The sequence below is a fragment of the Trametes versicolor genome (genome assembly GCF_000271585.1).
Source record: "Trametes versicolor FP-101664 SS1 unplaced genomic scaffold TRAVEscaffold_1, whole genome shotgun sequence".
Classification (NCBI taxonomy): Eukaryota; Fungi; Basidiomycota; class Agaricomycetes; order Polyporales; family Polyporaceae; genus Trametes; species Trametes versicolor.
Genome location: NW_007360321.1, coordinates 2,955,807 through 2,983,492, shown reverse-complemented (window position 1 = coordinate 2,983,492; position 27,686 = coordinate 2,955,807). Strand labels below are relative to the sequence as shown.

The 27,686-nt window shown below is 57.5% G+C and overlaps 10 protein-coding genes across 10 annotated transcripts; 5 read left to right on the top strand and 5 right to left on the bottom strand.

Annotated features, from left to right (window-relative positions):
* Positions 1–147: 147 nt before the first annotated feature.
* On the top strand, positions 148–522 carry TRAVEDRAFT_108947 (uncharacterized protein; the record flags this gene model as incomplete). The annotated part of the gene is made up of 2 exons (XM_008034863.1): positions 148–334; positions 389–522. 2 exons carry the CDS (start codon positions 148–150, stop codon positions 520–522), a joined length of 321 nt encoding a protein of 106 aa, XP_008033054.1.
* Positions 523–872: 350 nt separating this feature from the next.
* On the bottom strand, positions 873–3,110 carry TRAVEDRAFT_68461 (cytochrome P450; the record flags this gene model as incomplete). The annotated part of the gene is made up of 10 exons (XM_008034862.1): positions 873–1,073; positions 1,134–1,277; positions 1,338–1,466; positions 1,537–1,808; positions 1,866–1,879; positions 1,950–2,073; positions 2,140–2,404; positions 2,470–2,658; positions 2,718–2,847; positions 2,906–3,110. The coding sequence occupies 10 exons, from the start codon at positions 3,108–3,110 to the stop codon at positions 995–997; spliced, it is 1,551 nt and encodes a 516-aa protein (XP_008033053.1). The 3' UTR covers positions 873–994.
* A 778-nt stretch (positions 3,111–3,888) lies between these two features.
* Positions 3,889–9,413, top strand: TRAVEDRAFT_68460 (uncharacterized protein). The gene is made up of 10 exons (XM_008034861.1): positions 3,889–4,164; positions 4,215–4,329; positions 4,382–5,638; positions 5,695–7,029; positions 7,090–7,290; positions 7,347–7,556; positions 7,613–8,705; positions 8,758–8,785; positions 8,842–8,893; positions 8,946–9,413. The coding sequence occupies exons 1-7, from the start codon at positions 3,995–3,997 to the stop codon at positions 8,312–8,314; spliced, it is 3,990 nt and encodes a 1,329-aa protein (XP_008033052.1). The 5' UTR covers positions 3,889–3,994; the 3' UTR covers positions 8,315–8,705; positions 8,758–8,785; positions 8,842–8,893; positions 8,946–9,413.
* Positions 9,414–9,711: 298 nt separating this feature from the next.
* On the bottom strand, positions 9,712–11,231 carry TRAVEDRAFT_159275 (uncharacterized protein). The gene is made up of 3 exons (XM_008034860.1): positions 10,623–11,231; positions 10,003–10,556; positions 9,712–9,949 (listed from the first exon to the last, which is right to left on the bottom strand). The coding sequence occupies exons 1-3, from the start codon at positions 11,176–11,178 to the stop codon at positions 9,932–9,934; spliced, it is 1,128 nt and encodes a 375-aa protein (XP_008033051.1). The 5' UTR covers positions 11,179–11,231; the 3' UTR covers positions 9,712–9,931.
* Positions 11,232–11,384: 153 nt separating this feature from the next.
* Positions 11,385–14,043, bottom strand: TRAVEDRAFT_139813 (Mpp10 protein). Its single transcript, XM_008034859.1, has 5 exons — positions 13,813–14,043; positions 12,936–13,763; positions 12,464–12,886; positions 11,899–12,404; positions 11,385–11,845 (listed from the first exon to the last, which is right to left on the bottom strand). Exons 1-5 carry the CDS (start codon positions 13,982–13,984, stop codon positions 11,468–11,470), a joined length of 2,307 nt encoding a protein of 768 aa, XP_008033050.1. The 5' UTR covers positions 13,985–14,043; the 3' UTR covers positions 11,385–11,467.
* A 153-nt stretch (positions 14,044–14,196) lies between these two features.
* On the bottom strand, positions 14,197–16,788 carry TRAVEDRAFT_25794 (general amidase). Its single transcript, XM_008033672.1, has 9 exons — positions 16,103–16,788; positions 15,887–16,046; positions 15,719–15,831; positions 15,523–15,665; positions 15,099–15,472; positions 14,996–15,042; positions 14,645–14,943; positions 14,445–14,587; positions 14,197–14,389 (listed from the first exon to the last, which is right to left on the bottom strand). The coding sequence occupies exons 1-9, from the start codon at positions 16,385–16,387 to the stop codon at positions 14,271–14,273; spliced, it is 1,683 nt and encodes a 560-aa protein (XP_008031863.1). The 5' UTR covers positions 16,388–16,788; the 3' UTR covers positions 14,197–14,270.
* Positions 16,789–17,152: 364 nt separating this feature from the next.
* On the top strand, positions 17,153–18,357 carry TRAVEDRAFT_62188 (uncharacterized protein). The gene is made up of 5 exons (XM_008034279.1): positions 17,153–17,473; positions 17,526–17,594; positions 17,647–17,865; positions 17,919–18,044; positions 18,096–18,357. The coding sequence occupies exons 1-5, from the start codon at positions 17,263–17,265 to the stop codon at positions 18,176–18,178; spliced, it is 708 nt and encodes a 235-aa protein (XP_008032470.1). The 5' UTR covers positions 17,153–17,262; the 3' UTR covers positions 18,179–18,357.
* Positions 18,358–19,325: 968 nt separating this feature from the next.
* TRAVEDRAFT_111754 (polysaccharide lyase family 8 protein) lies at positions 19,326–21,988 on the top strand (the record flags this gene model as incomplete). Its single annotated transcript, XM_008034858.1, has 8 exons — positions 19,326–19,468; positions 19,525–19,631; positions 19,693–19,895; positions 19,956–20,305; positions 20,364–20,514; positions 20,570–20,613; positions 20,662–20,827; positions 20,888–21,988. The coding sequence occupies 8 exons, from the start codon at positions 19,326–19,328 to the stop codon at positions 21,986–21,988; spliced, it is 2,265 nt and encodes a 754-aa protein (XP_008033049.1).
* A 791-nt stretch (positions 21,989–22,779) lies between these two features.
* On the top strand, positions 22,780–26,026 carry TRAVEDRAFT_159259 (galactose mutarotase-like protein; the record flags this gene model as incomplete). Its single annotated transcript, XM_008034857.1, has 11 exons — positions 22,780–23,312; positions 23,373–23,456; positions 23,515–23,543; positions 23,603–23,808; positions 23,868–24,211; positions 24,261–24,420; positions 24,474–24,517; positions 24,582–24,747; positions 24,799–24,882; positions 24,934–25,024; positions 25,078–26,026. The coding sequence occupies 11 exons, from the start codon at positions 22,780–22,782 to the stop codon at positions 25,989–25,991; spliced, it is 2,655 nt and encodes an 884-aa protein (XP_008033048.1). The 3' UTR covers positions 25,992–26,026.
* A 284-nt stretch (positions 26,027–26,310) lies between these two features.
* On the bottom strand, positions 26,311–27,569 carry TRAVEDRAFT_25792 (40S ribosomal protein S3). The gene is made up of 5 exons (XM_008033671.1): positions 27,529–27,569; positions 27,219–27,375; positions 26,955–27,163; positions 26,692–26,904; positions 26,311–26,633 (listed from the first exon to the last, which is right to left on the bottom strand). Exons 2-5 carry the CDS (start codon positions 27,357–27,359, stop codon positions 26,411–26,413), a joined length of 786 nt encoding a protein of 261 aa, XP_008031862.1. The 5' UTR covers positions 27,360–27,375; positions 27,529–27,569; the 3' UTR covers positions 26,311–26,410.
* Positions 27,570–27,686: the final 117 nt, after the last annotated feature.

Here is a 27,686-nt window from a genome sequence, read left to right as displayed (position 1 = left end):
GAGAGCAACATTTCCCAAAAGCGCCGGTGAGCTCGTCGATCGTCTGCGGCCACGGACTGCACTCTGCTCTCAACCACCATGGCGGCAGCACTCGCTCTACATCAATCCAGCTCATGGCTGTCGGCCATGCGGGCTCCCCTCGCTCGCATGTCGTTTGCTGCCGCCTTCCTGCCTGCTTTCCTGGCTGCGCCGAAGCCGTTCTCGTGGGCCATGCCTGCATTACCCTCCCTGCTCGAGCTCTTCCCTCCGTGGCTGCTCGCGGTACCCAAAAAGAAGACCTCGCACTCGCGGAAGGCTATGCGTAGCGCGAACAAGGGGTTGAAGGATAAGGAGAGTGAGTCACGCGTGCAAGCTGCCGGTGGGGTCAATGACTGACCGGTCTCCGCAGACTTGGTGCATTGCCAGAGCTGCGGCTCACCAAAGCTGGCACACAACATGTGCCCCAAGTGCTACCGAGAGCTCAACATCAGCTGGAAGGCGAAGAACCGGTCTGCGGAGCAGAGCGATGTTACCGTGTTCTAGAGGGCGGATTGATGTACAGCGTACGTTTCTCTCACTTCTTCAGACTACCGTCGGCTCGCTGACTTTTCATGCAGTAGTATAGGTTCTGATAATTTTAGTCGCGTTCCGGGCCTTTCCCAACCTGCACTCTCTGTTTCCAGCGTTGAGTCGACGAACGAGCTCAGCCTGATTCATTTGACCTGCGCTGTCTTCGAAGCCCGTACGCGCCCCGCAACAGTCAAGGCCAATTCGCTGCTCTCAACTGCATCTTCTACCGGATGTTGGGAGTGCTGTAGGGGTCGTCGTACGCAGCAACGCATCTTGGCGGGGAACACGACCGGCCTATGGACTTCGAGCACAGAAGGTGTATGCGACTAGATGGATGACTTGCAGTTCTCTATCGTTACAACACGCTCGTACAGTCCTCCAGCAAAATTCAGAAGGCATTACGAAGCCCTATCCTGTTCACCGCTGCCCCACGGAGTTCCTCAGTTTATACGCATAGCAGTTGGATCAATTCCTTGGCCTCCGTGGACCGAGGTTTGATATCGCATTCGAACCTCGCTGGGTACCTATATCGTCACAAGCTCAGTACGACCTGCAGCAAGCACAGATGGGCCAGCCGTACGCACGTTACCACGCCTGAGATCATGTCGGGTTTAATTTCCACTGGTTTGCCGTTAGCATCGCGTTTGGGCGCAATGCTGAACACCTGCAGGACGGAAGCTACGTAAATGTAGATGGAGGCGACCGCAAAGTGACGGCCTGGGCATTCTCTACGATGGGTCATTCGTGTCAGCATTGCGAAAGGGCGGCGGGCATGCGCGATACCGCACCTTCTTCCGAAGCCGAACGCGTAGGTGGTCGGGTCGAGCACGCTCGAGTCCCATGCGCCGTCTTTGAAATAGCGGTCAGGATTAAAAATGTCCGGTTCCGCATAGGTCTGAGGGTCATGGGATATCGCCCTATTCATATGCGATGATGAGTTAGCTGTGCGCAGGGTTTCCCAGGATGGATGGCATTTTGCGAGCTTACCATACGTTGCCGAGCACAATAGAGCCTTTGGGAATATAGTATCCCTTGTACTCATCGTCCTCCATGAGCCGGTGAGGGAGACCGAGCGTAAAGACATTCTGCCACCGCAGGCACTCTTTCACAATCGCGTGAATGTACGGCAGCGAATTCTGGTCCGCAAACTCGGGCAGACGGTCGGGTCCGATGACCGCGTCGAGCTCAGCCTGGGCCTTTCGCTGGGCCTCGGGATATAGCGCCATCGCAAGGAAGAATGTCTGCAAGGTGGAGAAACTCTGCGATGCATCAGCATGCGACACACCAGCCGAAAAGTAAAGGGGAATGGCACTTACGGTATCGGCGCCGGCTGTCGTGGAGATAGGAGTGGCGTAAGGTTAGGCTTGATGCATATATACGAGCAAATCTTGTGGACCCACCGCCGTAGGTGACCGCCGCCACGTTCTTCGCCAACTCTTCGGTGCCAGCAGACATCCCGTCACCCACCTGATAGTCGCGGTGCATGACATCGCTGGCAAGAGACCGCGTACCCGCCCCGTCGCGCTGTCAAGGGGAAATGAACAGCGTCGATCAGAACTATACGTAGGAGGATCACCGCCTGTCACTCACAAAGTTTGCGATAACCTTCTTGAACGGCTCGTGCTTGAGCGCCATGGCTTCTTTGAACCACTGCGCAGCCTTCTTCTGGTAGGAAGCGCCCGGGACCCAGGGAGGCACATAGCGGAGGAACGGTAGGAACTCTACCCACAGCGCTCCCAGCACGAGTGCCTCTGCAGGGCCTTCTACCGCCCTTTCGCCGACAGCGATGTACTCATCATGGCTCTCCTTCGCCTGGATGCCGTACGCAATCTCAAGAATGGTGGCTCCGAGGTCGCTTCACGCGACGCGCCGCCGGTGCGGTCAAAATACGGTCAAGACGAAATGCGGCGCGTTACTCACTAGCGCAAGTCAGGCACAAAATTATCTGGGTTGGCCAAGAGCCGTGTGAGGAGGTTGCGGGCACCCGAGAGCTGACTCGATTCATAGTCCTTGACAGTGCCTTGGTGGAAGTGCTCATGAAGAGCGCGTCGGATTTGACGCCACTGAGGCCCATAGCCCATCAGCGCGACATTCCAGTCCCAGCCGATCCTATGACAGACGCGTTAACAACTCCGCGTGCGAAACGCAAGTTACGATGGTTGGCTTACATGCTAGCAACCGTTGAGTTGAAGCGGTCCGAATACTTGGCAGAACGCTTGTCAAGGAGATCCTTGGCCGTCTCGATGCTACTCAAGACAATGACTGGCTGGCCCAGAAGACTGATGTGGAAGATGTCTCCTGGCAGTGGGAGTGGCATGAGTGAGACGGGTTGGTATGTAGCGTCAAACTACCGCACCGTATTCCGCTGCCCACCTCTGGAATGTGAGCCATTGTTTGGATAGCGGAATGTCCAGGGCGTTTCCGAGGATGGGCCTGGGCTTAGGGCCAGGGGGAAGGGGAAGATAACGAGGATACTGCTTGGACTTTACGTACGCTCGCAGGAGAAGGAGAGAGACAGCTGCTGCTGCTACGCAGACAAGGGGGTGCTGGATGTCGAACATAGCGATGCAGACGGGGACAGGACGACTGATAGATCCAGTCTTTTATCCTCTCGTCTGCAAATCAGATTCACCATCCGGACACATCTTCGCCGTGTCCGAAGAGGGCCTGGTGTGGGTGTGATGCGGTTACTGGAAGCTAACGGGCTCTCCAACACGTTGGACGTTGCACCAAGGCATCTGCATACGGCGCGACGGAGATACCAGCCAGTGGGCCCATGAGGCTAGCCCCAGCGTACTAAATCCACAAGGCGTGTCAGTTAACGGTGGCGCCCGAGTAATGAGGACTGGTTACCTATACCATGTGGTGCGCGGTAGTACCCCTGCCTTTGGTGGACTTTTTCGTCCCACGTCCCTTGCAAAGGATTTGGTCATGATTGTGAGGCACGGCGCGGCACGTATCCGGGTGCCGTACACGGAACGCGATCCGGTTCCTTGCTGACGATGAAAATGTGCAGTAATGGTGTTTGCTGCATGGCTATATGTCGACAAGAGGGTCCTGGCTTGCGGTGTGTGGGCGGCCCGTATCGAATCCTAGCCGAATTGAGCATCTATTGGGCGCGATGCGGTCCCTAGGAAATCATCACGCGTTCACTGAGCAACTCCGGCGCAGCGCTGAGGACCACACCTGGACCTCGAAGACGAGGCGGATGACACGGGGGTGTGTGTGCTCTACGTACAGCGAAGCTGAGAGTACGTGGTGGTTCGAGGTCAAGCGTAGACGAGTCCGAGGCCGGGATTTGGCACGCGTGACGTTGATCGCGCGTTTCGGTCACATGACGGACGCGTTGTGAACCACCCGTCGCGGTTGGCCACAGACACGTCCACCTTCCCCTCTCCGCCCTCTCCGCCACTCCTCCCAACACTCTCGGACTCGCGCAAACGCAATGGACGGCTCAAGACACGGCGAGGCCGGCGTGCTCGCATGGTGTAACACCATCCGCTTCAACATGGCCAAGGACCCCGGCCGCCAGATGCTTCATGACCAGATTCAGACGCAGGGCCTCGACTTTCTCGACAATTACCTGGAGAGCTTTTTTGACGGACCTCAGAACGAGTACGTTTTACTTCGTCAGTACTGCTATGTCTCCTGACATCCTGACATAGGCCCGTCATCGAGCTTTTGAAGACGCCTGGTCGCAAGAAGAACGCACCGGTCAGGACGCGTGCGGCAATAGCAGCCGCAGAGAAGTCTCGAGGAATCACATCACTGTCTTTCGAGGTGCGTGACTGGTATGTCAAGTCAGCAATAGACACGGACTTATGGTGCATAGGACCTCGACGCGAAGGAAAACCGCGGTCCCGTCAACGAGTTTCAGAAAGCTCTCCTTCGAGTCAAGGAGCAGGCTGAGGGCGATGCCACACGTCCCACCACTTCCCATCCAGTCTCGTCTGATAGGCCTCTCAAGCCCTCAGCGTCTTTTGCCAAACTCAAGACGCAGAAGATCGTCACTATTGCTGACAGTCCCGCCGTCCAGTCTCCTGGGCGCGATGACAATAGGATGGACCTGGACGAAGACCTCGAGCCCATACCTGCGGTCCAGTTTGCTCTCGACCCGCCCTCCATGGAACCCGCTCTTCCGGATGCGATCTTGCACGAGAGCCAGGAAGCGATCAAGGACTTGTCCATGATTGCTGAAGACGATGAGCCGGCGGAGCGGAGTAGAGTGTCCCTTCCTACGGCAACGATTGCTGCGACGGCGCCCTCCCAAGCACTTCCTCAAGTCTTGGCCACACACGATGTACAAGACGTATTCCATGACGTACCGCAAGAGCCCCCGCAGAGCAGCGAAGTTCCGACTGACGATGAGCCTGATGAGCCTCCCATAGATGCGGCAGAAGAGATCGAAGAACCTCCCATTGGCAAGATGACGTCTGGGTCCTCCAATACCTTCCACTCGATCGCCCTCGACAGCCCCCGCGCGCCAGAGCCTGAGCGACCGATACGTCGCGCAGACGATAACCATACCGCACCCCTCCCCAAGATGTCGCTCCCTCCAGTGCCTATCGACGAAGATGCTTACTCTCATACCGCACCTCTCCCTTCATCGTCTTCTCGCCACCAGGAGTATACTCTGCCGCTCCGCGAGGAGCCCTCCGCGCCTGTTCCAGGGCTATCCCGTAAGCCTAGTGTGACACAGTTCGCAGGGCTGCCTGCACCATCCCCTCTTCGGAAATCTTTACGCGTACCTGGAGATCCCACTACGACTAGCGGAGGCGGTACAACTGCGCCTCCTCCGGGTGGCAAGAGAACCTCGTGGTTATCTAAGGCACGCGAAACTAAGGCCTTGGAGACGACGGCGAAGCGGACGAGCACGTTAGGTCAGGGTCTCGGACTTACCGTCTTCAGTAACAAACGGAAGAGCGGCGAGATGCTCGAGTCGGCTCGGGATATGTTCGCTCCGCCGAATACAACCCTCAAGCCGCTTGAAGAAGAGCAGAGAGTGCCCAAGATGGCTAAGCTGTCCCAATCCCCTGATGACACAGTCTTCGACGGTAAAGGCAAAGGCAAGACTACGTCACCTAATACCGTAAGTGTGATATACTCGGCGGTAACCGGCTCACTCACATCTCATCTTACCTCCAGGCCCAGGATACTATACCGCGTTCAGGTACCGTAGCTGAAGTCACCGCCACGGCAATCGTTGCTACTACCACTACCACAACGAGCAGTACGTCACTACAAGCGGACGATGATGTGCTTGGCCTCCTCAAGAAGACCGCAGCTGGTTATGGCGCTCGCGTCGGCAAGAGTATGGGCAAGTCTCTGGGAGGTAACGCCGCGGCGGCCCTGGCAGAGGCCCGCGCGCAGGCAGAGGCGCGTGTCGCCGAGCGGCATAAGCTCGCGATGGGTCTCGCAAAGGACTCCGAGGACGTTTCTATGACGTCTGAAGATCAACCGTTTTCTACGGATGATGTTCTTCCTACCGCAGCGCACGCCGAGTCGGAGCGTAGGCTCAGCGTATCAGACCTCGTTCCAACGTCGCATGGGACAGGCAAGGCTACCAGCGCTGCTGCCCCATCCTCCACGCCGCCAGACGCAGATACCAGCACTTCCACGACGCCGCCAAATTCTCCTCCCCCACCACCTCCTCCTCGCGCCACCACGTTCTCTGCACCCACCGGACCAGTGTTCAGCAAGCCGACCGCGCCGCCGGCACCAATTGCTCCTTCCACCTTGTCTGCCGCACCGTCGGCACGCATGGAGAGCACCGCTGGCCCAAGCGTCGGGCGCGACTTCTCGTTTAAGATCCCCAACAACCCTTTCTCGATTCCCGCAGCGATGACCCTCGGTATGGGGAGCAAGTTCGCTCCGCTCTCCGCGCAGAGCAGCAAAGCGAGCATCTTCTCCGACGTCGTGTTCGACACCAACAACATGTCGCCACAGCCGTCGTGGATGCCCTCCACGCAAGACACATCGTACTCCGCTGGCGGCTCGCAAAGTCAACCGAAGGCCACGTTTGTGGATGACAACGACGACCTGGACGAGGACGACAGCTGGGGCGTGGAGGAGAAGTTCGCCGCCCACCAGACTTGGACGCCGTTCGGGTTCTCGAGCGTGGACCCCGGTACGGCCGGCGAGCAGGCGTTCAAGGACGACACGATGACGTGGAGCACGCAGCCGAGCCGGAGCACGACCGGCTCGATTGCGCCCACGCAGAACTTCTTCTCCATCCTGCCGCAGAGCAAGGAGGAAGAAGAGGACGAGAGTCGGGTGGAGGAGGAAGTGGATGCGCCAGAAGACTTTGCGGCTCGGTTAGCGGCTGCGGCACACCAGGCCTCGGACGCGGACGATGGTCTCAACGAAGCAGATATGGCGATGGAGATTGACGACGATGTAGAGGACGTGCAGGATGACGACGAGAAAGAAGACCTCGAGGAGGCTATATTGAAGGGTAAACCCACAGTTACGCTCGTACAGGTATGGCATCACTCTTCCTTCAGCGAGGTGACGGAACTGACAAGGGTGACGTATACGCAGCAGTCAAGCAAGTCTGACTTGATTCCGGAACATCGCAGTGAAAGCCAGCAGTCGATGGCGTCGACAGCCTCTTCTTCGCAGCAATCGCAACTTGGCTTCTTCGGCCAGGCGAGTAAGCTGGTTAGCAGCGTGCTCGGCGGAAGCAAGAAGAGCAAACCGGAGGTCAAGAGCTTGCAGCTCGCCGCCGCTGCGGCCAAGAAGGTTCGTCTGCTCGTAGCTATTCTGTTCTGCATACAGCTAATTCTTACGCTTTGCAGCAACAAGAGGAGCAGGAGAAGAAGGCTGCGCGGATGAAGGACATGGAAAACCGCCGGCAACAAGCGATGCAGCGCAAGGCGGAGGAAGAGAAGACCCGCGCCTTGGAAGAGGAGCGAAAGATCAAGGAGGAGGCCGAGCGTCGCAAACGCGAGCGTGAAGAGCACACTGACAAGCGGCCCCTTCGGAGCACTACCACCGTCGCTAAGAAGGTGAGAACTTCCGCATAATTGCATGCTATGGCGGGCACTGATTGATCTGCTCACAGGCCGATGAGGACAACACTCAAAAGCGCAAGCTTGCCGCGCCCACCTCGAAGCCGCCATCAAAGGACAAGAAAGACTCTACTGCCCCTCCTCGTCTTGCCAAACCCAGCGCAGGTCCTGGCGCCGCATCCTCGTCGAAGCCAAGTGGTCTCCCAAAGTCCGCACTCAAGCAGCCAGCTTCCTCGGTGCCGGTCACGCCTGGAGCAGCGAAGGCAGCCCCGAAGACCGTGAAGCACGTCCCCTCTTCCAGCAACCTCAAGTCCGCCGCTGCAGGTCCCAGCAAAGGCAAGGCCCCCGCCCGCGAAGCGTCCGAGCCGCCCGCCGCGAAGAGCACCAAGGCCGCCGCCGACTCACGCGCCGCAGCCGGGCCCCCCGCGGGCGCACCGCAGGTCACGAGTGAGAGCATCGAGCTGCCGGACATCAACAGCGAGTACTCGGACTCGGACGACGAGGACCGGCCGTCGCGGAAGCGCGCGCTGCCGGACTGGGCGCAGAGCCCGGACATCGCGGCCGCGCTGCAGCAGCAGAGCACGATCAACCCGGACGACATCTTTGGGCGGATCGGGCCGCTGCGGATGGAGGAGATCTTCCGGACGCGCCAGAGCCGGTTCAGGGCGCGCACGAGCTCGGCGAACTGGACGGGCACGGACGAGCTCACGGCGGAGGAGGAGCGCGAGTATGCGCGCCGGATGGGCTTCCGGTGAGCGGGAGGTGTGGGGGCGGCGGGCCGCTGATTCGTGTATGAGACATTTTGATTGGACACTGTAAAGCGGAGTTGACTGCGTTGAACTTCATAATGATAGAAACAGAACGCACGGGCACGTTGTAATCAACGAGGATGAAGCTACTGTATGACAAGGCGCGTAGGCACAGGAATCCGAGAGATAGAAACAGAAGGTAAGATAAGATACATCTATAGTAGCAGGATTAGGAGATCTAAAGTACTTGGGACGTCCAGGAATCTGTCCACACAAATCGGTGAGAGTATGTGCAGGGGTGCAAGCAACGGGTGGATATCTGGGTCAGAACATCATCGTGTCCTGAGAGTGCGCACTTCCACATTGCCGATGGTGGCGCTCCCAGTCTGACCTCTGGATAGACGTTATCAGCTGCGTTTCTGGCGGAGGAGCAAATATGATATACCTGGCATTCGTTCGAGCAATAGAACGCGCCCTGTGAAGTATACGCATCTAGCAGAGATCACCGATGTAAGGAGTTCAGCGACGTACCTTGCATCCGCCGCATATACGGAGGTCAGGTGTGCGGAGCAGCCCTTTGCGACACTATATCGACGTCAACACCGCTCGCTGACCGCTCTAGGGGAATGAGGCTTACTCTAGAGTTGCTGCACCGCATATCATCGGGCGCACCCAGCATTCTGAGTGCCTGCGCCTTCAGCAGCTCGCTCCTCGCCTTCGACACCCGCGCGAGATTCTCGCGGGTATTCGTGATCTCCTTGAACTCGCGGGCAGCCATGCTCGCATCGAGCGACTTCGCGAACCACCGCTCCGCGTCGTCAAGCCGGCCCATGTGGAGGTAGAGTTCGCCGAGGCTGTTCCACAGGGCGGCGACGGTGGAGTCTGCGGAGGGTGCGCGGGGCTCGACCAGCGCGAGGGCGCGGTGGAGGAGCTGCTCGGCCTCGGTGTGGCTGCCTCTGGCGTCGAGCTGACGGGCCTTGGAGCTCAGGGAGAGGGCCTCCGTGAGCGCGGCGTCGAAGTCCGGCGCCGGGGGTGCGATAGAGGGAGAGAACGCAAGGCCGTTGGAGCCCATGGTGAGGGAGAGCGTGGTGGTATGGAGGGAAAGATGGGGTAGGAGCGCATCGGCGGTCGGGGTCAGGGGCTCGGGCGACGGTCGTCCTGCCCAACGCACGCTAGGCCCACTCCGGGTATCCGCCACAGCAGCGATCACGTGCCCGTGTCTGCTACTGTACGCGCTCTCTTCTCCCGCGTCCCATAGCCTCGTGTCGTTGCTGGTGCCCCATGCTACCTACCTGGGAGTACTATAGGTCTACTGGTCAAGCTTTTGAGAACTTTCGGCTTGATAAAAACGGATTCAAGCCGTCAGCATGAAGTGTTTCCGATGTTAGCATGCCCATATATCTGGAGGACACCACGAAGCACTATTCTTCGCGGTGGAGGACGAAGAGAAACAACGTAGCCATCGCACAGATGCTACTGGATTGAAGTGTCTGACGCGTACACTATCATGCGTCTTTGTCTGTATTATAAATACCCAGAACCGCCCTATACCATCCAAAAAGAAACAACCAACCTCATAGCTATGCATAGCACACGGCCCTAGCCACCAACCGTACAGACCATCTACTTGATCCTGTTGAGCTAAGAGTCGTTGTTAGGAACGCGGCACCCGTTGAGACAGGAGCTAGACATACCCGCTCAGTGTTCCGGAAGATGTGGCTGTCGAGCCTGTCCGTCTTGTCGGTGATACGGGTGATCCTCTCGTTCTGCGTGTCGAGCTCCGAGCTCATAGCTGAACCGAGTGCCTTCAGCCGCTTCGTCACATCCATGATCTCGTCCAGGTTGTCGTCCAGCTCGTCCTCAAGTTGGTCGTCTTCCTCGTCCGCCTCGAACTGGTACTTCGCACGCTGGTTCTTGCGCAGCTGAAGCTCCGACTGGGTGCGGAAACGGCCGCTCCCGCCTCCGATGCCCTCCTCATCGTCGCCCCGCGCGCCGTATGTGGCTGCGCGCCCGAGACGGTCCTGCGTGTCCCTGATGTCACCCATGGCCTTCTCGCGAGCATCCCGCTCGTCATCGTAGCGCGCCTGGATCTTCGCCTCCTGTGCTGCGCGCTTCGCGTCCTTGTTAAAGGTGATCGCCGGGCGGAAGATGGAGCGGTTCAACTTCTTGAGCTCGTCCGTCTTGTCCTCAGCGCGCAGCGAGTAGCCCTTCGACACATCCAGGTGGCGCTCGGTGTCCGCGAGTTTCTCTGATCATCATGACCAGTGTTAGACTTCAAACAGCATAAACATAGACATGATAATCTGATGCCTACCTGACTGGGAGCCAAGCTTGCCGACGGTGTTGCGCGCAGTCTCCTCCGCCTCACGCGCCAGGCGCAAAGCATTACGAGTAGAGTTGACGGTATCCTGCTTCATGAAACGCATGTTCTGTTTGATGCCCTCCACATCCTCATCGTTCTCCTCGCCGGGCGGCGGGGTCCCACGCCGCGGTGGGCCCTGTCCTCCGCCGGGTCCATCGTCAAAGAAACGACCTGAGCCGCCAGCCTTGGGCTTGTAGCCACCAAGGAGCTCGTTGCGATCGTGGTCGATGTTGCCCTGCCCGCGCGAGTACACGTCCCCGACGGCGTTCTGGCGCGTGTAGCGGTCGCTGTAGTTCGTGGGTGGAGGCGGCACCGCAGACGGAGTGTTGTAAGGGTCGCCGTCGCGGCTGGCGACGTACGTGCTCGACGTCGAGCGAGGGTATGCGTTGGGCGGACGCGGGGAGGAGCTGTTGCCTCCGCCGCGCGCGCCAAAGAGCTCGTCGCGAGCTGCCTGCTCCGACTGGACTGGCGGGATCTGGTTCTTTTCCTTGCGCTTGAAGAAAGACATGTTGACGTGAAAGGTTTAGAGGAACTGAGAGGAAGACGAGAGAGAGCGACAGGCAGAGAGACGACGATGGAGGTTGTAAAGGCTGTTGCTGGGCCAGTGCCACCGCATTATGTACCCCTGGCATCACGTGCGCCGACAACCGCTGCAAGCTTTCTGCCGGCTGCCGTCTTCTAGCCAACATGCGTTGCTAATAAGCAGGCGAGGCCATGGACTCGTACATTGCGACGAATATGCGAGTAGAGATGAGGTAAAATAAATGGCGTCGTACAACATGCAACCGCGGAACAGATCAGCTCTTGCCCGTTCCGCGCTTGCCCTCCACCTCCTTGCTCTTCTTCCCGACGACGGTGACGCCCTTGCCACTCTTGACGAGGGTCTTGAGCGCGGCGTCCTTTTGTCGCTTGACGTCTCCGACGCCCCTTGGCCGCCCCATCTTCTCCGAGGTCTTTTGGATCGCGTCGTGCACTTTCTTCTTCGCCTTCTTGTGCTTGTTGCGAAGCGCCCGCTTCTCCGCAGGCGTGAGCTCGCTGCGCGCGCGGAGATCGCTTGCCGAAGGCGCGAAGACTTCCTCCGGAGCGAGCATAGTCGAAGTCGCCTTGGTTGTCGGAAGCGCAGACTCGAGGCTTGCGGCTGCGACATTGGAAACCGAGGTGATCGTCGCTTTGGGCTACAGTCGTGTGAGCGCGAGTAGGGGAACGGACAACGGAGCAGTGTACTTACAGCCTTGGGCGTGAAATGTGCGTTGCATAGCGCATCGAGCTTGCCGCAAATGCCCTCCCAGAGCTTCTCGATCTCCTGGTGCTCCTTCTTGAGCTTTCCATCGCGGTCCTCACCAGCGACACCGCCCGCCTGCGCGGTGGTGTACTCGTCCTCATAGATCTCCGCGAGAGACTGCTTGGACTTGGTGTCTTGAAGCTCGAAGAACCGTGATGGCAAGAACGGCTTGTCGTCCACTGGTCGTTTCCGCACAACGTCGTTGAACTGGTTGTCGAGAATACGCGCCTTAATACGCTCCTCCAGACTATGGACCACGTCCTCCGTGATGATAGGGACAGACTTCATGAGGCGCTCGAACTCCAGGTCCTCCTCGAGGAGCGAGTTCTGAGGTCGTGTCCGTGATGACGCCTCACCCATCAGCGTCCAGTCTTTCTTCCCGACGTTCTCGGACTCAAGAGTCGCAATCTCGTCGCGCAAGGCTGCCATCCGCTTTTCGTATGTCGACAGACCTGGAAATACGCAGGCATTAGGGAAAGCGTTGTGGATCTTGTGAATTAGGGATGCTCACCTTCTTGCGGCATGTCATCCTCGTCGTCCGCAAAGAGGTCGTCCTTGAGACGCTCCATCGTCTCGTATCCAGCATCACTTTCGTCGCCCTCCATTGACTCGTCTTCGTCGCCATCTTCAAACTCCTCCGAGCCCGAGCCCAGCATAGCGTCTTCGTCTTCCATATCCTCCTCGATATCGAAACTGAGCCCTTCACCCTCCTCGTCTTCTTCCTCCTCTTCCTCCTCCTCGTCGTCGTCCTCGTAGAACATGGATGCGACAGGGAGGTTCTTGCCCTTGGCCTTGATCGTCTTCACGCGAACCTCTTCGTGGAAGCGTACCTTGCCCTTAGACGGGGTTGGTCGCTCGATAGGTTTACTCGCCTTTGCCGGCTTCGGGGGCTTTACTCGACTTGGAGGTTCGAAGAAGTCCCGGTAGCGAAGTTCTGTGTACGATGAGGGGAAATCCGCAGTGAAAAAAATGCATGCACATACCGCCTCCTGCGTCCTCCAAATCCTCTTCGTCGAATGCGGCACTATCGTCCACAGAGGCAAAGTAGTCGATGTCCTCGTCCTCCTCATCTTCGTCTTCGTCGTCATCATCATCCTTGCTCAGCCTGCCTCTTGAGACCTTCTTCGACTCTGCGGCTTCGACTTCCGCATTGAACGCCGCTAGGTCAAAGAAACCATCGTCGAGCACAGGATGTCCGCCCCGTCTTGGCTTGACCTTTACTGTCCGCTTTCCGCCATTGAGGAACGAAGGCTCGCCGATCTCCGGGTCGTCATCGTCGTCTTCGTCGGACGGGTCCCGTAGCTCCTCCACACCCTCACCCAAGTCCGCGTCCTCACCGTCATCCTCTTCGCTCTCTTCATCCTCCTCTTCGTCATCATCCTCATCTTCATCGTCATCCTCGCTGTCCTCCTCGTCTTCTGAATCCCCCTCGTCAAGCCCCAAATCCTCCAGCTCTGCTGGGTCAAAGCCCTCGTCAATGAGGGCCTGGCGCATCTTCTTCAGCTTCCGCTCGTCGTCCTCGCTGTCGCTCTCCGCCCCCTCCGCCGGCCCGTCCAGCGCGTAGTCCAGCACTTCGCACATGTTCTGCGCGCGCAGCTCGAGCTGCGCCCAGACCTGCTCGTCGCTCATGCCGTCCACAAAGAGCTCGCCGATCGGTGTCTCCTTCATGAGGTTAATGACAGTCTCGGGCTGTGGGGAAGGGGTCTTCCCGCGCTTCCGTTTCTGCGAGCGCGTCTCCGGGGCGTTCTCCGGGGCAATGGAGGTGAGGAGGTCATTGACAATTATGCGCGAACGCTCCTCGGTCTGCAGAGCTAGTTACGGTGTAAGCGAGGCAAGGGGCAGAAATTAGGGCGAACATACCGAGGTCGAAGATGTATTTGGCAGCTTCCAAAGCTGTTCTCCGAAGGTCGTCCGCGCCGGTAGCGAGTGCCTCTGGCTGCTCCGCAATGAGCTTCGAGAGACTCTCCAGCTGCGGCGGGAGAGACGACTCCTGGGCCGCGTTTGTGGTGTTAGAAGGGCCTGCGTCGGCCATGCTGAAGCAAGTCTGAGCAGAACGGTCGGCCGTGCCAAGAGTCGAAAAGTGAGTGAACGAGTGCCAGGACTCGCAGAGCACGGCTGCTATTCTCGTAAGCGCCGGCACATTTTTGCTCGCTTCGCATTCGGACGCGTTGTTTGCACTTGTTGCGCAAGAGCCTCAATCCACTACGCCATCGGCTATCTCGGCTACTCAGACCAGGGTTGCCTCAAATTCATCTTGGATACATTGCTGGAAACGGCTTGCTTGGTAACTTTGAAATACATGATATACGCCCGCACATTTAATGATTCTTCAATGCTGCCTCGATCACTTCCCCGATACCCAGAACTACCTCCTCCTGGAGGGTGGAACCAACGATCTGGACTCCAACAGGGAGACCGTTGTACAACTCCGGGTCGTCTGAAAAGAATATCAATGCATGCACTCACAATATGAAGACGAGAAATAAACCTACACAGTCCATGTATCAGCTTGTCTTCGCTGCTCCAGAACTCCTCGCGGGTTGGTGCGACGTCGACTTGGGGATCGACCTTGGTGACCGGGATGATCAGGCTCGGGCAGTCGAGCGCATTCCAAATGACAGTGTAAATCGAAGACCTGTGAGGATTTAAATTTCCTGAGCTATATTGGATATATTCTTCTAGTCTAACGCACCTGGTTTGACCATGGGGGACCGCAGTGTACGGGGCGGGAGGGCAGATGATAGCGTCAATCGGACGACCAGTCCCGGTTTCCGAAATTGTCGCCTCCCAGCGATCGAGGTGCGCCTTGTGCAGCTCGCGCCTCTCCTTGTGCAGCTGCCATATCTGGTAGGCGGTCAGCGGCTTGCGGGGGATGCGGAAGTCGGGGATGTCGTTGGGATCCGCGTTAGGGTCCATCGAGTGGATGAGAGGCTCTCCGGTGGTAAGACACGCGTTATAATCCTCGCTCCCGTCAGCGAGCCAGGCAGCGCGCTAAAATTTCTATCAGCCTGACATTCAATGCATCGTACAGTTGGCCACTCACCGCGACGGCGATGTACTCCGGGTGTCTGAGAGACTTCCACTCAATGACTATGCCGGTTAATGAGACATAAGCTCTAAGCCACAAGCTTCCAATAAGAGCCTACCTCTGTGACCTGCCGCCTCTAATGCCTGCTTCGTACGCGACAACGCTCTCAAGATCGGCGGGTGTGGCTTGACGGAACCTTCATCCCACATGATACCAAAGCAGAGCTTCTTGCCGTGGTCGTGGTTCTTGAGCAAGTAGTCATCTTGAGACCACGGCTTGGGCACAGTGCCCGGAGAGTACCGCCAAGGTTCCTGGTCCAAGACGCCGCGGAAGAAGGCGGTCACGCCAGAGAGGGAAACCGTGAGTGGGCCGATGGCACTAGGGACAGATTCCTGTCCGTCGAGCGAGTTCAGCATGCCGTATGATGGCATGCGGTGGCTCGACGGCTTGAATCCGTAGAGTCCGCAGAAGTGGGAAGGTACTCGGATAGACCTGCGATAAAGTTCAGTGCGGATTTGATGAGGTGTCGCGACGGAACTGACCCGCCAATGTCTGTGCCCACCCCCAAAGGGCTCCCGTGCATGCTAATCAGCGAACTCTCTCCACCCGATGATCCGCCGGGCGTGAGTTTGCGGTTGTAAGGATTGAGGGTACGTCCGAAGACATTATTGTAGGTCTCTGCCCACTGCGCTCTGTTGTTAGACACCCCGTCTGCAAACGATCGGGGACACAGCGCACCATTATCGTTTGGGGAAGGTTCGTGCGGACATATAGCACTGCCCCTGCACGCTCCAGGAGCTTCACCAGAACGGCGTCGTCCTCCGCGACGTTACCTATCCAGGCAGCATACCCTTTGCACATCCCTTGAATCAGCTGCATGGTAACAAGCAACATCGGTAGGTTTACCCATAGTAGTCTCGATGCCTTTGACGGGGAACTGATCTTTCAAGGAGATGGGCAGTCCGTGCAGAGGTCCCACAACTGTGCCATGCTCTTTCAGGTGGGCGTCGAGCTCTGCAGCACGGTTGAGTGCGCGATCGATGAACACTTCTGTCAAACAGTTCACCTGCACGAATATGTCATGCACTGAACCACATCCACCAATACGAGTGAGCAACTCACCACTTGATGTGCTACGACTGCCCTCTTGCTGAACGCGGTCGTGACCTCCACCGCGGACCACTCCGCAGTCGCGAGCTTCCGCAAGATCAATGAGACATCGGTGGTGCCGGTAATCTCGAGTTCTCTGTCCGTCAATAGACCACAGGTCTTGGGCACATCGAGCACGTTTAGCTGGTCGTCCGGTACAGGAGAGATGATCCACGCCGGGGGAATTGACGCTAGCAGACGCCTCCTCTTGTCAGCAACCTGTTCTTCCCAACTTATGGATGTGACCGCGGTAGCCATGTCTAGTGAGCGATCCCGAAGGTTACGACGAAGAGGGTGTGGGCGGGTAAGGAGTCTCGTAACAGAGTAGAGTTTCGGCGCCGCGGCGCGACATGATATACTTCCCACCAGGAGTGCCATATGACCCCGTCAGTAAGAGGACCGCGGATATAGGCTTATCGTAGAACAGTGCACCCGCTCTGAATCAGCAGCGGGTGAGATGCCCGTGCACAGTCTCAAGGTGTACTCTGATCGATGATTATACCCATATATGCCCGTAAAGCCGACCACCGGGTGTCGGTGGCTGGCACGGAGGCCGCCGACATGATTTCACAGGACGCATCAGTTTGAAGTAGTGGGAGCGCCATATGCGCGAGACCTGGCGCAACACTTTGCCCGAGAATGTGCAGCGCGCGAGCGCAGAGACTGTGAGAGAACAAGCTAGAGAGGCTGGAACGCGGTCCACTGGAGATCCATGGCAAGCGCAGGTTGTTTGTGCAAGGCAGGATAGGCGCCGAAGGGTCCTGAGAACGCTTCCCGATTTGGAACAATGAGTAGTCGCGCCTCGTTACGCGAGTTATGCAGCCTTTGTTAAGGACGGCGCTGCCTCCACCCGACCTTGTCCTCCTATTGTTCTCCGCGAATTGTCTGTCATGTCGCTTCATTCGCTTCCAGCATCGCCCGGGAAGAGGGCACAAGCGACTGGGTACTTAAGTTCTCTCGCTCGGAACTGTGCTGCCGCATTGTCTCTAGTCCTCGACTACGAACACCTCTCCAACTCTCTGCCGGCAGGGTTTACGCTCTCTACAGTTCAGTCCACGTCCGACTTTCTTGCTCGACGCATCTTCTGCTCTTACAGCAACACATTTTCTTCTCCAAACTAGTCTGTCGTCACGATGATCGCTGGTCTCTCTAAAGCCATCAACCTCTACCTTGCGCCCTTGCTGGCACTTACGTCCTTCATCCTCATTCTGTTCTCCTACCTTGCGCCTATTATCCTCTTCCCGACGGGGGTCTCGCTCTTGACGGTGTCGCCGTCCCTGCAGCTAACTGACGCCCATTCGTCGCAAGGCGTGGACGGTCCTTCCGTATTCCTGGGCGCGCTAGGTAGGTGATCGCTCTGCTACGGCTCGGCATGGTATCTTACGCAGTCTGACAGGCTCATGTACGCGTCCGAACAACGGCGCGTCCGTCACCTGTACTGCGCCGACGGTGTCTCCGCAATATGGTGCGTTTATATTCGGCATGCAGCCCTGCATCCGCTAACCGTGCCTCCTCAGACCTTTCTGTGCTTCCGAGCAATGCCCCGGACTTGCTGTCTGCACCTACGGCAACGACCCCGGCCTTCATTGCCGTATCGCTGGTCTTTACTGCCATCTTCTTCCTGATCTTCACCATGACCGCCTTCCGAGGGAAGATGGGCAAGTTCGGGAACACCTTTGACAAGCCCGTGGTGCAGCGTGCAACTGCCTGGATCGGCCTGCTCGGTTTCTTGATTGGTATGTGTTCGCACTTGCGCATCGACGGTGCAAGTTGCTAACACGAAGCGTAGGCATTACCTCGTTCCTCGTCCTCCGGATGTGGTTCGGCAAGGCCGTCGAGGACTTCAACCGGGACATCTCAAAGGAGGGCGCGGATGCGCCGCAGCTCATCGCAGCGACCAGCAACGGATTCATCAGTATGTATTGCTGCCGCTCCGACCTGGGCCTAGACTGACATCCCATTTCAGTGGTCTGGGTGGCATATGCCTTCTACGCTGTGCCCGTCGTGTGCTCGCTCGCCAAGCTCCATGTCGCAGCTGGCAAGGCGTGAGATGAGACATGTCCGTTATGACTCGCAATGCAGTTTCAAATACCTGGACTTTCAGTCGATGAGCTGCAGGCGCGGCTCTCGACTTGCTGTATCATACCATTCCGGACATTGTGCCTAGTTCTGCGAACCTGTATCGGTAGATGTAGCATATACCTCGTGTTAATAGGACTGTGCTCCCCGAGTCATACTACCCAAAGGGTTTAACATATCGGCGGCGAGTGTTGAATGGGCTGCAGGTCTCGACTCTCAGAAGCTTGGCGAAACGAACGTGGATGAGTTGTGTGGTTGACGGGCGGTCCGGGGCCGGAAGGCGTTCAATACGATGTTGATCGACACGAGCGCCTCGCTCATATACGGCTTTGTACCTGACGATCATCATGTCCTTCGAGGCACCCGTGAAACCCTCCTCCTTCATGACTTCCACTGACTCGCAAAGACGGACCTACAGTCGGCCATATCACGACATTAAGCAGCGGAATACGGCCTGGCATTGACCAGATCCCTATTTCGTCTTCTTGGGTTCCCAAGGCCACTGAGTTTCTCCGCCTCGCGCACATGTCTTGTGAGCATATGCGCTGCCCTTCTACTCACAGGCCAGATAGAGCTGCGTTTCCCCGCCCTGCCATGCGGTGCATTTGCATTGCACATTCATTCCGCCGTTCGACATCGGATCTTTTGCGTCTGCGCTGTCGACCTGCGACGGCGCGATAGTTCTCGCCGCATCTCGCGTGCCTGACATACATCGTACTGGGACTCTGTGGGAGCCCGTCCAAGTCATTGCGTCGGGATGGGCGGACGACGAGGGGCGGGCGGCCTATTCTGGTGAGTACTGCATCCGAAGCTATCCGCATATGCAGCGCGCTGAGTCTCCGCATGTCACCCAGCGGCGAGGAAGCCTGATGTCGACGCGATGCCTCTGCCTGCATGACTTGCTTCCCCCTCGCTTCGCAGCACTATTATGGGCTGTAGGCGTTTTGGGCTGGCCCTGCCACGCGCATACATATAAAAAGCAGCGAGAATGTCGAGGACCCCATCGGCTCTTCGCCGAGTTCTCTCTCCTCTCAACAGACAACAGACAAGCATGCACAACGCGCGGAACCAACGTGGAACGAGCATGCTCTTGCCTCTCGTTGCGCTCGCCTGTTGCATGGTGTTGCCGGCACTGGCCACCGCGGTTCCCAGGGGACAGTCCTCCGTCCGAGCAACCACGCCAGACATTCAGACCGTCACCGACCGCCGCCTTGCTACTATCGTCGGTGGCACGACTGGCGCGACTTCTATCTCGACGTGGTACGCATCACAGTGCGCCCTTCTGATGCCGCAATCCCGACTGATGTCCGCCGCAGGTTGTCTACACTTGAGTCGAACGGCCAATGGCCTGATGTCGACTACACTGCTGGTTGTGATGCGCCCACCGCCAACTGGAAGGCCCAGACTCACTGGTCGCGCATCCGTAGGCAATCCTCACCTCCGCTTCTGCCTACATACTGACAAACCGCATATATGCACTTCAGTCACGTTCTCTTCAGCCTGGCATGGCGGCCTGAAGAATGCCGCTCAATTTGTCCAGAGCAGCCAAGTGCGCTCGGCCATTTCGTCGGCTATGGGCTTCTGGTTCTCCAACGACTTTGCGAACCCGTCCTGCCTCGATTCTGGCGGAGACGCTACGTGTCCGTGCGGAACGCCCGGGCTGTGGAACACGAACTGGTTCTCTAACGTACGTCGTCGGAATGCCGCTGTCATCTTCCGTGAACAGCACTCATACTCTGTTCGATAGGTCATTGGCGTCCCCACCTTCGTCGGGGAGGTCTGCCTTCTCCTTGGGGACTCTCTCACCGCTTCGGAGCTCGTGGGCTGCCAGAAGATGACCGGGCGAAGCTTTGCTACGTTCGACACCGGGATCAACGGTGTCAGCGCGATAACAGGCGCAAACGCGCTGGACATCGCGAGCATTGGCATCGATGCCGGGCTGGCTGCTCAGAACGCGACTCTTATCTCTGCTGCCTTTGGACGCGTTCACGCGGATGCTGTGATCATGAATGCCATCAAGGCGGACGGGATCAGACCGGACGGCTCCTTTGGGCAGCACACTGGTATCATCTACAACGGCAACTACGGGAAGGACTAGTGAGTCAAGCGAACAGAACTGCAACAAGGCCTAATACTGAGCCATTGGATATTTTAGTGAGAACGACTTGTTCGATTTCGAAATCGAAGCCGGCGGGACGCAGTTCCAGGCGGGCACCGATTCGAGGACTGCGCTCGAGACCCTCGTAGATGGCGACCAATGGATGATCTACCGTAACATCTTCACCAATGTTCTTCACTGGGACTTCGTGAGTGCCTTCACGAATGCCTATATCTCCTATATCTCACTGATGATGTCTTCAGAGCGTCCTTGGGAGGCTGATGACTGACCCAGTTATCGACAAGCAGTAAGCTCGTGCCTTCTCGGTTATGCAATTAGTCTAACAAGTGGACAGTGCCTCTTCGAGCATCAATACCAACTTGACGCAGCTCCAAGTGCTCGGCCAGGAGTGGGGCTCTGACGTCCTTACGAACGTCTTCAACAACCTTTCCCTCAACACGACCACCGCAAACTCGGGTAATCTGGTTGGAAACCGAGTCTTCTTCGCCAACGATTACGCCGTGAGTTCCGTGTGCTGAGCACCTTGCCGCGATCCATGTTCTGAGACACGAACTCGTTAGGTTCAACGTGGCCCCGGCTACGTAACCACTCTTCGGATGTTCTCTACGAGGACGCAGAACACCGAATGCACAGACGAGGCCAACAATTTCGGCTTCCACCTCGCTGATGGGACAGTTTACACTCACATCAATGGTGATGAGTATGAAGACATCGTAGCGGCTTGGGACTGGAACCTCATCCCCGGCATCACTGTCGACTACGGAGCCACGCCTCTGACGTGCAGCACCACTCGACACACCGGCACCCAGACCCTCGTTGGCGGAGCCTCGGACGGCATTGTTGGCGCCGTCGCTATGCGGTATGAGACCCCAAGCTCGAAGAACCTAGACTGGCGGAAGACTTGGTTCTTCCTCGAGAACGACGTCCAGTTCGTTATGGTCGCCCGCATCACTTCTGCGACCTCTGCGCCCGTGTTCTCCGTCCTCGACCAGCGCAAGCACATCGGTCAGGTGCTGGTGAATGGAGCGACGGGTGGCACCGGCAACTTCTCCCACCCCAGTTCCCTGTGGCACGGTGGAGTTGGGTACGTCTTCAACACGTCCGACCCCGTCACGCTCTCCGTCGATGTCGCCACTCGCACCGGCGACTGGTCCGCCATCGGGGCGTCATCGCAGCCGCCTGTGACCGTCGACATGTTCACGGCATGGCTCGCCCACGATGACACCTCGAGCGCCATCTCGTACATGGTCTTCCCCGCGACCACCGCAGCCAACTTCCCGCAGAAGGTCGCCGCGACCAACGTGCAGAACATCCGGAACGACGGCTCGATCTCTGCCCTTCTCGATGTTTCGCACAAGACGGCTTTCATGGTGTTCTGGGTGGCTACCGGCGGCACGGTCACCATTCCGGCGCTGGCGGCAGGTGGGGCGACTGTCAAGCTCCAGTCATCCGGCTTCGGAAACGTGATACTGCGTATGGACACCTGGACGGTCACGGTGGCCGACCCGACGCAGACGATGTCAACACTGACGCTCACGCTCACGCTGGGGTCCGGGACGGCCCCCGCTGGATGGGGCACTTCGAAGACCAAGACGGTGCAGTTTACGCTGCCGACCGGCGGGCTCGCGGGAAGTAGCGTGTCTCAGGTATTGCCGGCTTAACGGGATGGGTGGTCGCGATGTGTATGTCTGTGAACGTGAGTGTAGTATCTGTACTAGTATACCTTCTTACTGACACCGCGGTCCTACAGAAGTATCTAGGCCCTTGTACTATGTGCTGATATGCGAATCAATTGAGTTCAGACGTTTACTGTTCATTTGCCACTCATCACATGTGGCCGTGCCGGTGATCCCGAGGACTTAAGTGAAACCCCGGCGCGATGTGTTATACCACGGGACGCGACGTCCATCCTCATCAGAATTCGGCATTCCGTACACTGGGCCTGCCCCATGTGGAAACGTCACGGTGCGGTATACTCATCTCCGAATCCTGGCGGCGTAAGCGCGGAGTTGACGGAGGTCCACACCAGGTGAGCGGCCTGATAGCTGGTCTCGGGGCTTCGGGCTATTCACAGAATGCACTCCAGGCACGGCATTCTATGACATGCAGGAACCCCGCTGCGTCTTCTGGGTTATCTGGACCCGGAAGGCTTATGGATGAATTTGAAGATCAACGGCGATTGGACGAAAGCCATCTCGACGAGCGGTGCTCGAGCCGGATTCAGCGGATCGCGTATGTGGTGCATGGACGAGACCGCGTTGGGGTGTGGGCGTGACTGTATCCCGCGTCTTTGCGTCAGACAGGCATGCAGTATTCGCGTCCAATCTCCGAAGCCTGTCAGCCGCGGAGAGTCCCCATAAGAGCGCGGATGACAGGTCTCATGGTTGGGTCCGTCGCCCAGCCCTCCGCGATCTAACTGCCAGTGAACGCTATGCCCCCGCGCGCGTCCAAGATGCTTGCCCTTGTCTCAGGGTTCGCTCTACTTCCGTGGCTGCTTCCTGGTGCTTCTGGCGCCGCCATCGACGCTCAGGGGAGCTCCGCGGCCCAATCCACCGAATCCTCCGCGGCGCCATCCACTCAGGCCTCTTCCCAATTCGGACTCTTGCCACAAACCTCTTCGCTCGCTACCTTCACCACTGTCCTTACTTCTGCGTCTATCTCCGCGTCCGTGACATCAGCCTCATTGACAGTGTCGAGTGCTGTCGGATCGTCAAACTCTCTGTCAGGCATCTCGTCATCTTCGAGTGCAGTGTCAAGCACCATCTCTCAATCTCTATCCACAAGCCCTGCCGCCTCTTCCGCTTCCACAACAACTGCCTTGAGCTTAAGCTCTCCAGCCAGCTCGTCGGGCACATCCGTTACCTCTGCTAGTCAGCCCACACAGTCATCAGACCCGGCTACGCTAGCAAATATAGCGAGCGTGCGTGAGCGCAGACTATCCGTCATCATTTCCGGCATCACCTCAGTCGACTCAGTCCCTCAGTTGTAAGCAGTACCTATGTTATATTTTCAGGAGCTACCACTTATCGCAACTGCAAAATACAGGCTGTCCACCCTCGGTGACGATGGTCAGTGGCCTAGCTCGGAAGTGGACTACACAACAGGTTGCGATGCCAGACGCGCGAATTGGTACGCAGCTAGTTCGCGCTATGATCTCACCAATCACTAGGCTGATAGCAGTCCGTAGGCCCGCCGAAGATCATTGGAGTCGGCTCGGTGAGAGCGAACTTGTCGACGATGTCAATAGGCGGAAATACTGAACGTAGTGTATGCAGTGACATTGGCCGCCGCATGGCATGGAGGTGTCCAGGGTGCCTCACAGGAGTTTACGAACAGCTCCTCCCTACTCGATTCTATCCACAGCGCGATGGACTTCTGGTTTGCAAACGACTTCACAAATCTGGCTTGCCTGGACTCTGGAGGAACTGCGACTTGTCCGTGCGGCACTCCCGGCCTTTGGAACACCAATTGGTACTCGAATGTGAGGACCGCCGGGATTTTCTCGAGCTACAATGCATCTAAGGAATCGGCATTTTACAGGTTATTGGTGCTCCGGCGCTCATTGGCGAAGCTTGTCTACTGGTGGGCGCAAATGCAATGACGGAAACCCAAGTGAACAACTGCACCCACATCCTGGTGCGCTCCTATGGCACATTTGATCACGGCTTTGGCTACACGACGGGGGCAAACACCCTGGACATATCCAAGATCGGCATCGACTCCGGGCTGCTCATCAACAATGCGTCCATGCTCACAGATGGCTACGCTCGGATTCACAGGGAGGTAGTTGTTGAGAACGCCGTGAAAGCCGACGGCATCCGACCCGATGGCAGCTTTGGGCAACACGGAGGCATCATATACAACGGCAACTATGGCAAGGATTAGTGGGTAACTTGCCATATACAAAGTTTCCTCAGCTGACCTGGCCACTAGTGCGAACGATGTTCTTGCCTTGGAGATTGCCGCCGCGGGTACTCCGTACTCCGCCAAGGTCTCAAATGCAGGCTCTGAAACAGCCTTTGAATCGCTTTTGCAGGGCGATGTATGGATGATTTATCGCAACGTCTTGACTGACGTTTTGCATTTCGACTTCGTAAGTAGCTCCTTCTACATGGCCCTTGCTCTTATTGACCCCCCCCCCTGCAGAGCGTGCTTAACAGATTTATCAGTTTCCCCGTTTCCGACCAACAGTGAGTGAAGACACCAAGTCGCCTCATATGATTTCACAGCATCTCAATTACGCCATTACTCTAGAGCTACCGGGAGTATCAACATCAATGTCACGGAGATACAGGAGCTGGGAGAGCTTTGGGATTCGGACATCTTGCAAACTGTATCCCAGAGTCTGGCTCAAGGGAGCAAAGACGCCAACGCCGGCAGTATCGTCGGCAATCGCATGTTTTACGCGAACGATTATATGGTGAGCATGCCTACATATTCACCAAAATGGATACTGATGCGTGCGATGTAGGTTCAACGCGGCCCTGGCTACGTGTCTACCCTCAGGATGTACTCCAAGAGAACCCTGAATGGGGAGTGCACGAACGCCGAAAACGTAGGCATACAACCTGCATCAAGGCCATGCTCGACTGACACACCCGTGTAGCCTCTAGGGTTCCACCTCGCCGATGGGACGCTGTACACCTACCTTCAAGGCAATGAATACGAGGACATCGCTGCTGCCTGGGATTGGAACTGTAAGTAGTGCTCTTGCAAAGCTCGAGCGCCGCAGTTGACAATAGATGCCCAGTGATTCCTGGCATCACCAACGATTACGGTGCAACGCCTCTCAGCTGTAATCACGAGCAGTTCTCGGGCAAGGAGGCCTTCGTCGGTGGCGCGTCGAACGGAAAGGTCGGTGCCGCGGCCATGCGCTACACCAACCCCTACACGGGCACGCTCAAGTTCCAGAAGGCGTGGTTCTTCCTCGACAACGACGTGCAGCATGTCATGATCTCCAGCGTCAACTCAACCACCGACAACCCCGTCCTCTCCGTTCTCGACCAGAAGCGACTCAATGGGCCCGTCTACGTCGATGGCGTCCCGCTCTCTGGTGGCAAGAACTTCTCTCAAGCCCGTACGCTCTGGCATGACAATGTAGGCTACACGTTCCAGCAGGGCCTTTTCGACCGCGACTTCGACTTGGCCGTCGACTTCGGCGCACGCACAGGCGACTGGGCGACCATCGGGATTTCGTCGGTCGGCAACATCACCGTCGACCTCTTCTCCGCCTGGATCAACCACGGGTCGGGTAGCCAGCTGGACGTCCCCATCGAGTACACTGCTTTCCCGGCCGTCAGCCAGAACGAGTTCGTGCGCAAGAGCTTGACTACTCCGCTCGTTACCATCCGCAACGACGCCCAGGTCTCCGCCGTATACGATGTGGTGCACCGTATGGCGTCATTCGTGTTCTGGGACGCGGAAGGAGGATCGGCGACGTTCGTGCCGTCGCTATTCGAGGCCCCCATCACCGTTCAGACGAACGGGAACGCGGTAGTGATCTACGACGTGGACAAGCGGAACGCGACCGTCTCTGACCCTTCGCAAACACTCACGACCGTGCAGCTATCCTTCAAAGAAGGTCGGTCGCACACTAAGACTCTAGATGTAACCCTGCCTGGTGGAGGTGTGGCAGGAAGCAGCGTTTCTGTTCAGCTTGGGTGATCGTGGCAGAACCTACTTATCGTATCACATATTCCTACGGCTCACATAGTTTCGGATATCGTTTCAAATGCTCCGTCGAACTGCTCTCATTCACTCTTTACTGTACAATGTTTTCAACGCATCTTTGAACTTTGAACTTGCTCCGTAGCATTACTCGTCTGCAGGCCGTATGCCTTGCGTGCTCACTCACTATGTATCCGTCGATATCGTTTCTTCAATTCAGTGCAGTTTACTGGACTTCACATATACTTCACGAGTTTCTCAAAAGCTCCAAGTTCCATGACTCGAAGCTCCGTCATATCACGCCTAAGCGTTGTAGTGCATTTCCACATACATTCACATGGCTGCATGTGAGAGCATCATGATTGCGTGAGGCCAGTGGCCGGCATACGTCGTACAACACGGTAAGTAGAAGTAAATCAGAACGCTGCGGGCTGCTCGAAGGACTGCTGGAACGGCTCCTGGGCCGGGTACGCAGCAGGCTCCTCCGCAGCCGGGGCGGGAGCAGCGACGACAGCGGGTTCGCGCTGCTCGGACGTGGGCTCGGCCACGATTTTGTCGAGAGGGGGCTCGAGGATCTGGACGGAGTCGGGGAGGGGCTTGCGGGGGCCGAGCTGACCCTCGGGATCCCATCCCTTCATGCTGAAAGGATGAGTTTAGTTTCCTCTGGTTATACGACTAGTAGGGATGATGTACGCACATCTTGACTTTGATGCCGAGGACACCCTGGCGGAGCATGACGTGGCGGACGGCGTAGTCAACGAAGTCGAGAGCGGGCTGACCGGAGTGGATCATGAAGCCGTCGGTGAACTTCATCGACTTGGCACGGGCAGCACGGAGCTTGCCCGAGACAACAACCTCGCAACCCTTGGCGCCGGACTCCATGACGAAGCGCAGGACACCATAGCAAGCACTGTTGACCGATTTTAGTGATGTCCTGTGAGCGATGGGAGGCACACGTACCGGCGGACGGCGAGACCACCGAGTAGCTTGTAACGCAAGCTCTCGCACTGAGCGATAGCGGAGAGACCACGGTACTGGACCTTCTCGGCGTAGAGCTCGAGGGAGTTGTCGGGGAACTTGAAACGCTTCTGGACGAGCGCGGTGAGCTCGCGGATGCGGCGACCCTTCTCGCCCAACACCTCCTGGGTGTGCGTAGCACGGATGATGATCTATAGCGCAGTTCTATTGAGGGAGGTTCACGTAGCATTAGATACTAGTACTCACCTCGGTACGGGCGTGGGTGACACGGACGTCGCAGCCGGAGTAACCCTCCTCGGAGAGCTCGCGGGTGAAGAAGTCGTTCAACTCGGCGCGGAAGACACCGTCAGCGACGAACTTGCGCTTCTTGCTAATTTGGCCGGACATCTTGAGGTCGCGGAAACTAGCAGAGGAAGAGGTGTGGGTGAGCCTGTGATCCTCATTCCAGCGTCATCCAGTAGAGATAGCGTCCATCCATCCCGTTTCACCGCGATTTTTGGACATTACTTTGCTCTGGGGCCGTCCATACGGCCAACATAACGGACTGGGTGCTCACCTTGAGGGGTTGCTTGACGGTGGGGGTGCCGAGGATGTCTCAGGCTTTGAGGCCGGGCGTTGGGGGACACTCAAAATCTACGATCGGGAGAACCGCTCAATCGGGAAGCTTGTTCTCACGCACTTTAGACGCTGGATTCACGTATAAATTTCGCGCCT